Here is a 15910-nt window from a genome sequence, read left to right as displayed (position 1 = left end):
TACACAGTTTTCCTTTCTTTGAATGTGGAGGATGTAACGGAATGTGTTTTCGTCTCCTACAACTTCCAGTTCGGAAGTTTTACGTCTATAGTTGACAGTGTCTGTTGAAGACTTATTTTTGAATTATACTCCTCAGAAATGTTATAAGCAAACTGATTTTCAAATATTTCTGAATTTCAAAAAAAAAAAAAAAAAAACAGAGAGTGTTTCTTGGGAGTGTTTTTAATTTACCCAGTTTGTTGTTGTGTGTTGAGAAATAAAGAAAAATAAACAGATCATTATCAATCTCATACATGCATTTAGAAAAGATTTTTTTCGTCGATTAAAAATTCTTAGTGAAAGATGACAGCCGATGTCACTTATCAAGAGAAATTCACTTTCCTACACTGATTTCAAGGAAACTTCCATGACTCTATCTTTCCTGCGAAATGGAATCCGTCCGTGAGTCTGAAAAGTCCTCTCCGTTGACTGTTAGCAATCAAATCACATAAAATTGTGTTTTATTTATAACTTAAGGTAATCGTATGCAGCAATGTATTCACGAACAAAGAAAACGGAAACCGGATTTGACACGGGTTTCGCATGACACCCCTAACAAATTTCTGATCCAGCGTTTCTACAACGACACACCCTTTGGCTTCTCTATCTTTCACAGTGTCGTTGCTATAACAACCGTTCATGGGGAAAATTACAGGTATCGATTGTGACTATCGATTTGTAGGGTTGGATGGTACACCTGTATATGCGTCCCTTTTATGCAGGTGTCACCCTTAGCGCAAAAATTATTTTTTATCTCCAAAGTAAAGTTAGATATCCATATAAATTGGTATTATCGCATATACTATTGCTAATTTTTTTTATGCCAAATGTTAAATTTGTAATATTGCAGAAGTTTTTATTGTACAATTGTCTCTTAATCTATCTACTTGCCTTATATCATCTATCTATCCTGTCTGCTTTATTTCATGAGGGTACCAGGTGATGAAAGAATTTTGAAAAAAACCGGAATTTAACAAGAATTTAAGGAAGTATAACATTTTGAACTGAGGAATGACTGTTAATTAAATAACTGACAAATTAATGAATGCAGGGAGATCATGTCTGTCTGCATGATAAATGCATTACTTTGTTTATATTTCTTATGACCAGGATATGTCCAGTATTATCGATTAATGATAGGTGAAATGATAAGATGCGCATTACCACTGACCATCTCCCTCGCTTTATGTTTCTTAATTTGAGTGGACAAAGATCAAAGATCGATTGCCAGTATGCCTTCCATTTATTTATGCTGAGATCTGTATCATCACAGCTGAAATTAAGGAATCGGTTCATAGATGTAAAGTGTTGATGTTTATTTCTTTCCCGTCCTTTGGTTATTCTGTGATAAGGTGCTACTCTTTACGCTAAATGACCTGAGATTGCTGAAGTAATTCCAGGTAATTTTGAGAATAACTATGCTTTGTTTGGAACATAATTCTCAAAAACTGGGTAATGTTGAAGTTTTTCAAGTAGGTATTATTTCATTGAATTCATTTTCCATAAATATGGCAAATTGGAAGTTGGAAGTAGAGAAAGGATGTCATTTCTGCTTATACCAAGTACCTGTAATATCACAACAGTTATTTGATGAGAAATGAATGACTCAGCTATTTCCTTCCTCCAATGTTTTAATGCAGGGAGAAAATTTATTTTCCCTTAAAACATTTCTCATTACCAAAATTATTGATTTAAAAATTCCTGCTGTTGAATACTTGTTTCCTAATTTGACAATGATGTAAAATTACTGGTCCGCTAACATTTAGGGCTATCCACTCAGGAATGAGAAGAATTTTCGGACAAAATAAATGAAAATTTAATCTGGCTTATCTCGAAAATGAAAAATTGATAAGAACTTCATGAACTGAGTCCATCGAGGTTTAAATGGTATTTCATATTTTCTTCGCCATATGTTATTCATTATGCAATTTCTTAACTCTATATAATTGAATGCTTTAACTTCAGGAATTTCTTAACCTCTACGACTAAGTACTGCTTTGACCAAACATTTTCAAATGAATTTAATCATTTTTATAGTTTCAACAAAAAGTTTGCAAGAATTACAATTTCCCACCGTTTACATTTCTTTTTCTTTTTATGTTAGAATTAATGAAATCGTTGTGTGGAAAGTTTTTATAACACAAGTTTTCAATGATATTCGAGTAGTTCTATTTATCCAAACTTCCCAAAAACATTTAGGTGATTGTGAAAATTGTTACCAAAATTTATCTTAAATAAAAATACAATTTAAAGTCCAGTATTTATTTCTTATCAGAACTGTCAGCGCTTTACCCTTTTCTATCATATCGACTTCTCATATGGAAAACAATCGTTAATTTAAAAATTGGTACTATGTAGTTGATGATTTTTAAATAATTCTCCGTCGATAAATTGATGGACATTTGTCGATGAAGAGAATCAATCTTCCTTCTATTCAAGTATTCAAGAGTCGTTGAGTAAAACAAATAATTCAATGATGTAACAAGGGCTGCAAATGCTTACCTCCACTTCCGGAAGTTTAAACAGTTCATTTGCTATGCGCGCATCAGATCAGAATAATAGAACAAAAGGACCGCATGCATTAAAGGAGAAGCAATGTGCAGCATACCTTGTCTACCTCCACCACAACGACTGCATTTTTAGATTTGGTCTTTACTTGCCATTGTCGTTGTTACTATGTGTATGCATGTGTACAAGGATAATAAATGGCATGGGTGTGCATAGAATTCATTAGCATTATTTGTATGAGACAATTATCTGTTCTCTTTTGCTGGTTGTGTTGTCACCCATCTGAGTAATTAAAGGTTATTCTTAGTTGTGTCTTTATGAAAGAAGAGAGGTTTATTACTTCGACTGTGCAACACTTTTGTCTAAGTTTGTTGGGAAAATTTTTTATTAAATAGGTACAGTCTTGATGAACTTTGACTAGAAAGGTTTGATTTGATTTTGGCTTAAGACTGATGTGCTATAGAAGCAATGACAACTCTTCGTAAATTCCGCTGTTAATACTTGGTGATTAGAATTTCGTCTTGCATGAAATTTCCTGTGGCAGAGGAAATTTTGTGTGGAACTTAAGATAACAAGAAGTATTCTTTGTCTACTAATTATTTTGAGACTGGACTTACTTTCTTATAATTACTGTTTCCTCTCTTTCAGAGTAATATTCCTATTTCGGTAAATATGTACAAGGTTATCATTTGCTTATTACTGCTTACTCCTAGAATTGCTAATGCTTTTAAAATTGGCATAGGAGGGAAAAATCGTGGTTCAAGCGCTGCAAGATTAAATCCAGTCAGTTTCCGGATTATTTTTTATGTTGCTGAATTTATGATATTAATCTATTTGATGTAACTGTTTTTGATCTTATAGAATTTAACAATTTCCAATCATTTTTTTAAAATTACAGCTTTTTAGTAAGCGGTTTTAATAATAATTAATAAGTAATTAATAGTATATGGGAACAATGTAGTCAGCAGAAAAATTAGTCTTTGTCGCCAAGAATGTTGTAATATAATATTCGCTAATTTTACTAGTTTCCAGTCTCGACCAAACACTCATTCATCAGCTGGAGGTTATCACCAACCTCAAGGTGCTTATCATCCACAGCAAAGTGGTTATTATCCACAACAGGGTGGTTATCCACAACAAGGTGGTTATCGCCCGCAGCAAAATGGATACCACCAAACAGCACCCGGAGGTTATCATCCCAGTCAAATTGGTGGTTATCATCAGCAAAGTGGTTTTGCTCCCAACCAAATGAAGTATGCATTTAAAAGAGAAGCGAATAGTTTTTTAAGGTCCAAGAAGGATCGGAAGAGATTGCCAAATTATGGTTTTTCCTGGATTGCTTTAAATGCTGAAAAATATGTTTGTTAACTGATAATATCTTATTTTTTCATTTTTTTAGGGACTTTTAAAACGACAAATAAAGTGAAAGCTAAAGGATATTAAAACTGAAAATTTTCAGGCCGTCCGGTAAAGGAACATTTGGGAAAGCAGTTTTAGGTGGTGCGCTTGGAGCTGCAGCAGGTTTGGCAACTTTTGAATTAGGAAAGGCAAGTCATTCTTACCAGTAGATGCTATTTCGTACAGCGGTGTAGTGAATTGAATATTATTTTACAAATTTTTAGTGGAAATAACCAAAACTGCATTTTGAAAGAAATAATTTCAGTGTGTACTGTTTACGCTGTTTTGTTCTGTCCACTTAGATTATTTTATTTTCTGATGTAATATTACAAGTGTAAAGTGTGCCTAGACTTATTCATTGTTTGATAGTCACTTTATCAGCATTCCATGTATAGCTTTACTTACATTTAGCAGTTTTGATAACTGCAATCTATCTTGATACCTGGCACATTCTTCAGTTGAACGTGCTTCACGTTTCTTTTTTCTTTCTTATAGGCAATTCTCCGTTCTGGTTCTGAACCTCTGAGAGCATCAAATGGTCAAAATTATTATTTTGATGAGCGGAATCATCAGTACAAGAATGGCTATTTCATGTGTTCAGTGCCAATCGATGATGTGTTAAAGACATTACAGGTTAATGAGTTTTAAGAAAAATTCAATTCTCGGAGTAAGAAAGATGAATCTTTTGATTCATAATATTAAGAAGAAGGAATGTACTTATTAGGTGAAAAATTTTAAAGAGCATCATTAATAAGGTTGGATTGAATGGTCTTTCCAACCAGATTTAAAAGAAATCTTTATGCTACATAAATAATTTTAAACAATTAAGGTAAAAAATCTTAAAGTTAAACAGATTGCTTTCTTTTTTGTTTCTCACTTCACGTTTTTCAAGGGAAGTTCAACTGTAGTGGCTGCTGCTGATGAGTCCACAAATTCAACCGCTATATCACCAGAGCAGTTCTTCAAAACAGTGTGTTATATTTCATGAATTTCGAAATTTAGACGAAAGATCTAAATATTAATCAGACCATTGATATTTCGATTCCTAGATTTAAAACGAGTTATTTAATTCTTGGTTCTTAAGGTGCACTTCAAAGATGGTTCAAGGCCGAAGTCACTGACCTGGAATTGTAAGTCTGATGCTGAGATATGTTGTGATACCGATTGTTGTCCAGTACAGCAGCTAAGTGGTGGTAATTTCTCTGATCATAAAAGACCATCATGGGTTTTTTTCATTAGGTTTGTTGATATTTTAAAATCTGAATAATTTTGCAAGCAGTTCAATTCAATAGTATGCTCTTTTTCAAGACTAATATTCAAACTTTATCCTGAAATAATTATCACATATTGGCATCTTATCATTAAAATAATAAGTTGGTCACAAGTAATTTTTAAGATTTTGTCCTAGTTAACAAGGAGTTTTTAAAATACTAGGGAAAAGACTTTTGTATACCTTTATGTTTTCTGCTGATAACGTAGCTCAGCTTTTAGAAGTATAAATTTAGTTAGCAGCTTGTTATTTTTTTGTGCGTCAAATCAAATGCTTGAAAATTTTCAGTGTCTTGGTATTACTGATGCTGTCCTGCTATTATTAATATGATGTTCTTATTATCGTCTTTCTTACTGATTATACCTTTCCTACATTCAAGATTTGCCTTTATCATGAAACTCATCAGCTGAAGAACTATATAAAAAAGAATTGTGCTTTCAAAGGTTATTACAATTAATAAGGTAAAACTAATTTCTTAATCCTTTTTTAGACTATGAAATTTTGCAGGATATTTGTAAAAAAAGAAGAAAAAAAGAAAAAAAGGGAAAAAACTTAAAAAATATAGGAATGAAAAAGAGAAACTCATTTTTTGCTATTTTAATTCTTTTAATAATTTAGCTTTAGCTTGCAAATTTGCAAAAAGAATTTCACTTTCTAGGACAAATGCAATCGCTACAATTGTATTTAATATATCCAGAACATATGCGACGTACTTTTATCGTTATATTTACTAACAACAGTATTATTGCATTCTATGGTAAATGATGAGATTTTACACTGTTCGCGAGCTGAAATACATTGTTTTAACCGAATGTTTCAAATTAGATTGTAACATAGGTAAACTTCATATTCTTCTAGCGATTGTTGTAGTTGGTTAATAAATATCCCTGACTTTAACAAAGCTCTGATTTGTCGTAAGTTAGATATTAACAGACAACGTAAACGCTTATGTGACAATATCTTTTAGCCACCCTAAATCTTGTTATAGGATATACAGTGGAACGCGCAATAGAATAAAATATACAAATTTAATTTGATATAACATAAATTTTCTGCTTAAGACACAATCATGTTGATTTTCTCAGATACGTTCAATTTTCCGGAGCTTGAGAAAATTCCTAGTCATTTAACTGAAGTGAATGGTCTCTAAAATTTTTTCTGGAAATTGAACTTCTTTCATTTGTAAAATAAAACTTAACATTGTTAACGGTCAAAAGTAATTATTAGTCTAAAGAACAGGAAATAACCACCAAAATAAATGTGAAATATCTGCATAATAACTGAAAATTTAAAAAGCAGTATTTCTCGCCCTTTTAACACAATGATTTTCTTCTGCGTTTAGGATTCTTTTCAAGATTGTCAAATGTCCCTTAAAAATTTCGAAAAAATGTAAGTTACAAGCAGTTGCTGCATCAAATGACAAGTTATCATCATTTGTTAATATAACATGTAGGAAGCTTTATACGTCAACCAATGTCAGTCAAACTTATGCATTCCACATTAATCATATTAGAGCATTTTAGTTTAAACAAATCTTTTTTAAAGATTGTTTCTGAATAACGCAAATTTCGATTATTTTACTGTCGATATGGAAATTTCCGTTATTTGAAAATTTCTTTTTTCGTAATTTCTGAAATTAAATGAGAATTTGTACTTTGATGGATCAGTGTACCACTTCGGACCTATTTTATTTATATCACTGGAATAGTTACACTATATAAAATTCTAAAATGATCTCCTTGACAATGAAGTAATAAGCAGACAGGCATATATACACACACACACACACACTATTAATCAGAAAATAGCATGGCATTAGGGCTGGATAGAACAAACATTCGAGAGTAGTCCAGTGAAAATCGAGATGAGTAATAGAGAGTGGGAAGGAATTGATGATAACAGGAAGCCAAAGTCGCCTCATAGTCTTCAATTCATCTACTCCGCTTTGCTTTTCCGTATGATAGTGATGAAATATCGTTTTTCTTGTTTTCTTTTCAGTGTTCAATATTGATTCAAACATTATTAGCAACTAATCTTCCCATAAACTGATTTATGCGACAAAGGATGAGAGAAAAGTGAGTGAAGGATAAGGAGTGAGTGGACAGGATGGGTCAGTTTGTGTGGATTGCTCGTGTATAGTGAGATTGAAGTAAGGAGAAGGAAAGGAAGAAAAGTTAGTTGATAATGTTTGAGCATCATGAGCCATAACGTGACAGAGAGCAATGACGGGAATGTCTTAGAGATAAGATTTCTCGTACAAACTAGAAGAAAATGACTTAAGGCCGGCAGCTGACGATATGTCTGTGATTCAGGTTAGGCTTTGACAGTAAGTCCTACTGCAGTTGGCATTATCAAACGCTTCCCTAAATTTTGATTACTGTTACAGATAAGCAGTAATATCTAGAAATATCAGCACGGGTGAACCGGAAATTCTCGATTATTAACCTCTTTTTTATCACAAATTCAATTAACATACGTCGGGATACAGACCTAAACTTCATTTGGTTTGAGTTTGTTAGTTTAAAGATGGCAAATCAGTTAATTGATTAAGAAGAATTTAACTAATGCGTGGTTTGGAGTGAAATGTGATGATAAAAGCATCTACAAAAGTATATTTTACGATTACTAAAGTGATACAAAAGAATACATAACATCTGGCCAAATTCAAAAAATATTATCACAATTGCTTTTGCTTTACTTAAAGGTTAACCTGTAATAAATTTCAAATGCAGCTTGTGTTTTCAGACTGAAGTGGTATGAAAAAAATATGAATATACAACGCTTTTTACCTGTACAGCTTTCTTTATTAGTATTAGTGTTACTGTTATTATTCGTAATAAAAGAATGTGGGTCTAAACGAAGTGGTACCTTTACTGGCGGTCGTGGTATATCTGCTAGTCGATCCAGTGGTTTACGTAAAAATGGAGGTGGACCATCTGGTAATCCACGTAGTAGTAGATGGGGGATGTATGGAGGTGGCAATTTTGGCAAAACAAGTGGTGGTCGATGGGGCAGCAGCTCACACAGTACTTCATGGGGACAACGACGTGGTGGTAGCTTGTGAGTTTCATTTCTGACGTTCTCTTCAGCGGCATTTTTTTATTTTTATGTTTGACGTTTTTACCATATTAGAGAATAGTTCTTTTGTAGCCGTTGTCGCTTTTTCTTTTTTTTTTAATTCGGAATGAATTATACTTGATAAAACAGATTTTATTTTTTTTTTTTTAAACTTTAAATAGCAAAGATCAAGAAGATTTGATATTAGTAGATGCAATTTGATTTATTATGTGAATTTCATTTAAGATATTTCAGAGGTTAAATAAAAATTATGAAATAATTTTTATTTAGATTTACGAAATCAAACATTGGTTCTTTCGTTGCTGGTGCTGCAGCTGGTTACCTTACTTATAAGGCCGGGAAAGCACTGATACGAAGAGCTCACGCCCCAATGATGTCCGTTTTTCATCTTCAAATTTATCAAGTCTGTTTGTCGTGATCTCTTAATAAGTTGACAGGTAAAGAACGTATCTATTCACTTTGGGAATTGTCGATATTACCATTCGAAAACATAGTACTGTAATATTATTTGATTAATTAGAAGGAATTCAGGTGGAATAACCGTCCATATTATTGGGGCTCCAACTATTATCGTGGTGATTATGGTACTCATATGTGTCGTGTGCTTATCCAAGGAGACGATCCGCAACTGGGTAATGTATACTTTGACGATGGCAGGAAACCAAAAGAGCTGGTCTGGAGTTGCAACTACGACGAATATTGTTGTGGCTATGATTGTTGTCGAAATGATGGCACGTCATCCTATTGGAATGCCGGGTTCGGCGATATCTTTCTAGTTTCTCTCGCTATTGTGCATTTCATTTAAACTTTCTGGACTATTAAAATGTGAATATCACTCATTTAATTAGTGAATTGTTCGATTGCTGTATTATTGGCTTCTCGCATCGTTATGCTAAAATGATGTCTTGAATCAGGGAACATGATTTGTCCTAATCCTGAATTTCTCTTTTTTATACGTGATTACGTGAGTTTGAGGAGTTTTATTGGGCATCCAGAATTTCACATTTCAGTTGCACTTAAATGCGGGAGATTTTCAGAAGCAAAAAAGGGATAGCAAAAGTACTGAAATCTTTTGCTATTGTTAATTACATTTCCAAATTCTTTATAAGCTTAAAATGTCGAGACTCCTCAAAATGCTTCGAAACTTCCTGAAAGCTATTGACACCAAAGAATCATGGGAAGTTTGTCAGTTATTTTGTTTATATTTATTAATTTCTAAAAATCCAAACTCAGTGTAATTCCCACAATACTAAGTGTTATGTCAGGTGATATAAGGTGTTCCGTGCATGTTACGTCGCTGCAACATCATGCGAACTTAGTTTTTTTTCTTCATTACAAATATCTGCCGATGACATTTTTGACACCCAACCAGAATATTCAAAACTTTTATATGTCCTATATTCTTGATTAAAGTTTTAATCTTCGGAGATACCGTCGTTTGCATCTAAAGGATCTTCGAATAATATCAATAATATCATGGTCATTTAGCCTTGTGATGAAAATGCATACCGAACCTTAGGGAACTGCGTCATATGATCTTAAATGAAATCTTTAGACGGCCAGAGGTAGCACATTTGGATCCTAATTGATAAGCAGGAAGTACACCTTACAGCTACCAAAGTAAAGGAGCCACAGTGTGTTATCCCATCTTATTTCTGCTACAGATTAAATCACAACTTTGCTAATGTTTTATGCTGGAACAATGACAAAAGAACACCAGAAACCATAAATTCTGTCCGGCACCTCTGATCGGATACCATTATCAAAGTTTAGACAGCAGTACTCGTAATTTGAACTTTTTGATGACAATATATAAAAGTCGGTAACATCTAACAGCACAATTCATGCTCTTTATTCATTAAATGCTATGCTTTCTTTCTAAGCAATTTCTACCACTGATAAATTGGCTCACTTTTATGACAGATTTATCGAAATGCCGTTTTCTTCTATTGCAAATCTTAAATTCGCGGGAAATTGTTTGAATGTCTTAACTTTTTTAGAATTCTAATTTCCTTTTCCTCATTTATAGTTTCACTAATAATAACCACATATCCACAAAAAATTTGTCGCTTCAGAGTACATACACTGCTTTTTAAAATGATATAAAAATCAATAAACACAGAGAACGAATAGATGATATACGGACAAAATAATGGTAAAAAAAATAAATGAATCGGGCTAAGTTGCGGAAAGTAGAACAAAAAAAAAGCACTACTCAGACTTTTATCCATCGCATCAACAGTACACAATTCCAGAGATATTAGAGAGTTAATGAAACTATAAGGAAATCATTCATCAAGTGGAGACTTTTCAGGTGGTGGTCCACAAGGCGCAATCATTTGATTCAATAGATTGAACCGAACCCTAGCTCGCGATTCGTTTTCGCATACTGCTATCAAACTTAAATGGTCTGGATGACCTAAAATTATCATACTTAAGATAATTTTTGATTTTACTGAGTATTTTTTTGCCGAACATTATCATTTGTAAAAAAAGCAAATTTTGGAAAGGATAACAAGGGATAGTGTCAATAACCAAATAATCTAACAAGGCAGATCCTCAAAATGACTTCAAATTATTAAGCTACCAACAACTTACCGATCATTGATGCATATGTGTCACGATGCTGATTAACGAGCCATTCCCATCTCGTTGTATCGGCATGTCCAGTACCTGTATATTTTGACTGCAAATGATCAAGCTGTGATAACACATGAAATCGTTCTGTTGGTGCTGCCATTGATGATGCCAAGTAAAAAAGAAGAAATCTGAGAAAATTAGTATAAAATCATATTTAGAAACTCAAAAATGAACATCCTTCAGTTTGTAGCGTACTTTTTGAAATAGATGAATGTAGTGCACTGATATTCATCTTCTCCTACAATTCATTAAGCAGAAACATTCGCCTTAGACCGTTCTCTAATTTTCATGGGACTAATCATAAAACAAAAATTAAGGGACGTATTCCCTCATATATTAGCATAAAACAAAGAAAATCATCTTCAAAGATAAATATGAAATTGTTATCCATCCTAATTAACTTCCTCCTATTTAAGAAGACAGCAATTTACCAGTATCTTAAGCATAAACTTAAAAACTTAACGAGTCATTTGAAAATTTTAAATCGAAAAAATTTTTTATCGCGGAATATTTACCGATCATTGATGCCACAATAATGACAAACTGTAGACAAGTAAAAAACTAGAGGAAAATAAAATCAATTTCTAAAGTTAATAAATTTAAAATAAAAGTAAAATCAATAAAAACTGTATTTATCATTTGCAAAAAAAAAAAAACATAACATCGAAGGAGGTTTACTTTTCAGTTAGAAACCACTCTCAATGTACCTGAATTAAATCTACTGAACGAAAGCAATGAAATGCAACGAAAGCACAATGCAAAAATACACCAACTGACAATCGTAACACAAGTTTGCAGAAACTAGCCCACAAAATATACTATACACAATACCAATTTTCACACCACAGTTCAAAGTTACTAACAACTCAACCTATGTTGGGTTATGTTAAGCTTCTTACATAATTTTCTGCTCGAATTAATTTAACAAGATTTGTAAATATTGTGCATTAATTTATTAACTGATTTAATTTTCTCTTATGTGTAGCATGAATGAATGATACTCAAAAAGATCTTTGTAACTTTGCCAATCCTCCAAAAATGCATGATAAAAAAAACATTATCAATACACTCTCTCATTAATAAACAACATAAAAATAATCAGCACTGCCTCTAAAGTAATCATTAAAGTGCTCTATATTTAAAAAGAGAACATAAGGTTAGTACTATTACATCAGAACTATTTTCTCAATAACTTTATTTCAATAAAATGCTCAGTAATAATCGTTAATAAAAACTATAGTTACACTCAAACTTAAATTAACTTAATTTCCTTACCTATACAGTATTTGCAACAAGTAATTGTAATATTCGACGTATGTGGAACCGGTTTATAAATTTTCTCATCACATGGTGAACGTTCAAAAAATGTCGACAAATCAGTTTTTAGCATTGCACGAGCTTCGTTTATCAATGTTTCCAAAACTGGAGATATGGACTTTCTGCGGATCTGATCCTGATTTGTATCAAGGAATCTGTTTAGCAATATTTGCAGCTGCCTGCAATAAGAAATTAGACTATATCGCTGAATAAGCATTTCATCCGCTCGAATACTCATTGCCAAGAATTTACAACGCCACATATCAGCTAATATTGCCAAATTTTCAGCCCTATCGTGGTCATGCGAGATCTGAAAAAGAAAAAAAAAAATTCGTTTAACACACACTGATGTCATACTGTAAACTACACTCTGCAGGCTAACAGGAACTTCTCAATAATGCCTTTGAAATTTGACTAACTTAGAAACTTAAGCAAGTTAAGGAAGTTAACGAAGTTTGTAGAATTCGTAAATTCAAAATCTGTCTAAAAACTAGTAATTCATGATGAAAAACATAAAAACTAAATAACATTAAAAGTTCAGCAAAAAAAAAAATTAAAAAATTTCTACAAATGAATCTGAATAAATCCAACCTGGGCTTCAAATTTCATCATCATATGAGCAAGGCGAACTTTATCTTCGCTAAGCGACTTCACATGACATGTCAAATCATCACCCATTGTAGCAACAAGTATACGTTTTAGTTCATCTGTCAACTGTCTTTCTAACTAAAAAAAAGTATTAAAAAATTCAAAAATTTACATGAAAGACACTTTTTCGAATGCGTTATAAAAAATATAACTATCATCTACAAGCTTTCCTTCTCATACACTTATTGAGAATTATCGCAATATTATTCAAAAGAAAAAAGTTTTTCCTCATTTACAAAATTTCCTAATTTAAATCTCTCTCTCTCTCCTCTTTCAAAATTTCCTAAATCCTAATTTAAATCTCTCCCTCTTCTCTTTCAAAATCTCCTAAATCCTAATTTAAAGCAGAATAACCTCAAGATCTCTTTTTAGCCTTTTAAATTCCTCTGCATTATTAGCATTCTTTTCTTTTCCAACTTCAATATTTCCACCGAGCGACGAAGATTCTTTCCCATCACCAAGTGGGCGCACTCGCGATAGGTCAGAAATTTCCATTTCTCCTAGACCCACTGAATATTACATCAAGAAATGTGGTAATGTAGTAATCAAATCAAGAGAAACAGCTTGCCGTACATACCTTACCTAATTTGACCATTTCTATTGAAATAATTTACACCTGACTATGAGATAAAATTTGAAATCTAAAAATCTTCGAGTGTATCAGTGGTTAGTGAAACATTGCGCTACTTAATATCGTCCTTAACAAATTATAATTCTACCGCACACTCTAAACATAGACAAGTAATTCTGTTCTTTAATTGCGTCTGAAATGATAAATAAACAAGTGCTTACACCATCGTAAAACTAGAATACTAGAAAAAATACCGTTTTCTGGAAAATGCCCTTCAGTAGCTTTCAATTCAGGTTTATTCTTAGATGCAGTAAAATCCGTCTTCACAAACTGATATTTGATCAGTGGTGGTAAAACACCAGGATGGCTTCCTTTTGTGTGGGCTGATATTGCTGCCTGAAAAATATAACATGTTTCATTTACTAAAAACCATGAAATCTATGATATCTAAATCAACTAACATAAAGCGGAAGAGAGCGTTTACTTTCAATTATTTGTTATCTCTAGTATTAGCTTAAAACTCATTTGCTTAATAAATAATTTAGCATTAAGTGCCATCGACTTGATATAATCATAAACGAACACCTTACAAGATACAAATGTTAAACAACATGCAATTATTCATTAGTAATTACTATGTGTCACATCTTTATGAACATGAGAAATAAACTATTTGAAATTAAAAACATTTAAAAAATGAAGAAGCCATGTCACCGTAGCAGTCAACCACTCTCGACTATAATCTTGCAAACATTTTAGAATGATTTTAGAATTTTCAGCATTGGTAACATCTTCAAGTCTTAATCAGTTGTGGATTGTCTCCTGTCTGCAGAACGGCGGAAAGAGAAAGCATCACTAACAACGAAATAAACCTTAGTAAGTTCAATATCAATAGAACAAAGACCGAAACCAAAGTCTGCACCCAATTAGCTAAATCTTGTCTGATTTCTAATTAGCTTAAATGACTGCAAGATGTGAAAAAGAGGGAGGAAAAAAACAAACAAACAAACAAACCACACAAAACTGATAAACGGAAGCAGCTTGAAGAAATTCCCAATCATACCTTATAGGGCTCCCATGGAACAATTCCCGGCATGTTACGTTTCTTTATGTGCACTTTTTCTACCATCAACAATTGCCACCTTTAATATCAATTTAACTGAACAAGAGAGACATATAAATCCTAAGTCTCAAACATATGACCACCATTCTTACAGATTTGGCTTCAGTTCCAGTTTGCAGTGATCATTTACGCACTCGAAGTCCGCATGTTTCTTCATTAAAGCTTCCTTAATCTGACGCCTTCTCACTAAATACTATCCATACTATCATCTCAACAACAAATTCGTTATAATCATTTTATTTTAAACCAAAAATGTTTAAAAATAACAGTTATATAACTTTATTTCCTGAAAATGCCATTTTAAATACATCACTTCAAATACAAGCTGAAAAAGAAACAAAGTAGCCAAAAGAATGACAAACCTACCGTCTTCCACCAATGTTTTTATTATCATTTATTTTGGTTCAGTGGACAAATCATAAATCAAATCATAAAAATAACATTTTTTCACAGTAGCATAAAAAAGTGGAAAAATATCAGCAACATATGAAATGATGAATTTTAAATGGATACCAAAAAGCAAACAAAACAACCACTTCACCATAAACTCCTGAAATTATAGGGAACACACAACACTAGGTGAGCTATTAACAAAGGAGATGAACACGACTGCAAGTATATATTTGCTTTTAAGTATTTTATTTGCAGTGCTTTCACTATTATAGAAAATAATATCCTATCTGATAATATCTGACAAAGTGAATTACGAACGCAACGAAAAAATAAGCCGATATTCTAGTTTTTGATAAGTTTAGCACCAGTCCACCACAGATAATTCCCACATTAACAATCTTTATAAAGAGAGATAGCTGAAAGCCTTAGTATGAAATAAAAAGAATTAAAAACAATGCACAATGGGAAGTGAACCTAAACTTACATTAATTCCATACAAAGCTATAAAGGTCATTTCCAATTATTTTAGCATGAAAAAAGGGCATACATTATATGACGTACATATAAAATACGATAATACGAAAAAATTAAAAACTACAAACATACAGATTTTAAGCAGGAATATTTCCTGAGAAATCAAAAATTTCTAAATCTATCCCAAAAATTCCAGCAAATTTGAATTTCATTTTGAATTTCCAAGATTTTTTTTTTCGAAGAACGTAGATCCTTTAAAATAGGCATTTCAAGTATCATAATTTTCATTTCCGTTAAGCTGGTATTGTTGTCTCGGGAATAATAAGATTCTTTTATTATAATAACTTGCTCAGTTCTCTTCCTTATCCAGATATAATTTTCTTTAAAAAAAATCTTTGAAACTCTAGTCCCTCATGTCCCATATGCAGTATTCATTACTCAGTTTTTGTTC

General features: G+C 32.3%; 4 protein-coding genes across 7 annotated transcripts; 2 read left to right on the top strand and 2 right to left on the bottom strand.

Moving 5' to 3' along the window:
- Positions 1-3219: 3219 nt before the first annotated feature.
- Positions 3220-5540, top strand: Bma-pqn-83 (Conserved hypothetical protein, putative; the record flags this gene model as incomplete). Of its 2 annotated transcripts, XM_043077095.1 has the most annotated exons (7): positions 3220-3330; positions 3580-3800; positions 4007-4037; positions 4441-4578; positions 4838-4915; positions 5030-5184; positions 5504-5540. In XM_043077095.1, the coding sequence occupies 7 exons, from the start codon at positions 3220-3222 to the stop codon at positions 5538-5540; spliced, it is 771 nt and encodes a 256-aa protein (XP_042933029.1). The 2 variants fall into 2 exon arrangements, with proteins under 2 accessions (XP_042933029.1, XP_042933030.1); XM_043077096.1 differs by lacking the exon at positions 3220-3330 and having other exon boundaries at positions 3796-3800.
- A 2442-nt stretch (positions 5541-7982) lies between these two features.
- Positions 7983-9098, top strand: Bm4629 (Uncharacterized protein; the record flags this gene model as incomplete). Of its 2 annotated transcripts, none has more annotated exons than XM_001900453.2 (3): positions 7983-8275; positions 8564-8668; positions 8825-9098. In XM_001900453.2, 3 exons carry the CDS (start codon positions 7983-7985, stop codon positions 9096-9098), a joined length of 672 nt encoding a protein of 223 aa, XP_001900488.1. The 2 variants fall into 2 exon arrangements, with proteins under 2 accessions (XP_001900488.1, XP_042933028.1); XM_043077094.1 differs by having other exon boundaries at positions 8564-8696; positions 8825-8833.
- A 1483-nt stretch (positions 9099-10581) lies between these two features.
- On the bottom strand, positions 10582-11033 carry Bma-moa-2 (Uncharacterized protein; the record flags this gene model as incomplete). Its single annotated transcript, XM_001900452.2, has 2 exons — positions 10582-10712; positions 10892-11033. 2 exons carry the CDS (start codon positions 11031-11033, stop codon positions 10582-10584), a joined length of 273 nt encoding a protein of 90 aa, XP_001900487.1.
- Positions 11034-12185: 1152 nt separating this feature from the next.
- On the bottom strand, positions 12186-14598 carry Bm5360 (Uncharacterized protein; the record flags this gene model as incomplete). 2 transcript variants are annotated; one of them, XM_001900451.2, is made up of 5 exons in its annotated part: positions 12186-12560; positions 12842-12976; positions 13253-13407; positions 13724-13865; positions 14533-14598. In XM_001900451.2, the coding sequence occupies 5 exons, from the start codon at positions 14596-14598 to the stop codon at positions 12186-12188; spliced, it is 873 nt and encodes a 290-aa protein (XP_001900486.2). The 2 variants fall into 2 exon arrangements, with proteins under 2 accessions (XP_001900486.2, XP_042933027.1); XM_043077093.1 differs by having other exon boundaries at positions 13253-13398.
- Between the last annotated feature and the right edge of the window lie 1312 nt (positions 14599-15910).

This window comes from Brugia malayi (assembly GCF_000002995.4).
Source record: "Brugia malayi strain FR3 genome assembly, contig: Bm_v4_Chr1_scaffold_001, whole genome shotgun sequence".
NCBI lineage: Eukaryota > Metazoa > Nematoda > Chromadorea > Rhabditida > Onchocercidae > Brugia > Brugia malayi.
The sequence above is the reverse complement of the archived record's forward strand: the minus strand, read 5'-3'. Positions and strand labels throughout refer to the sequence as shown.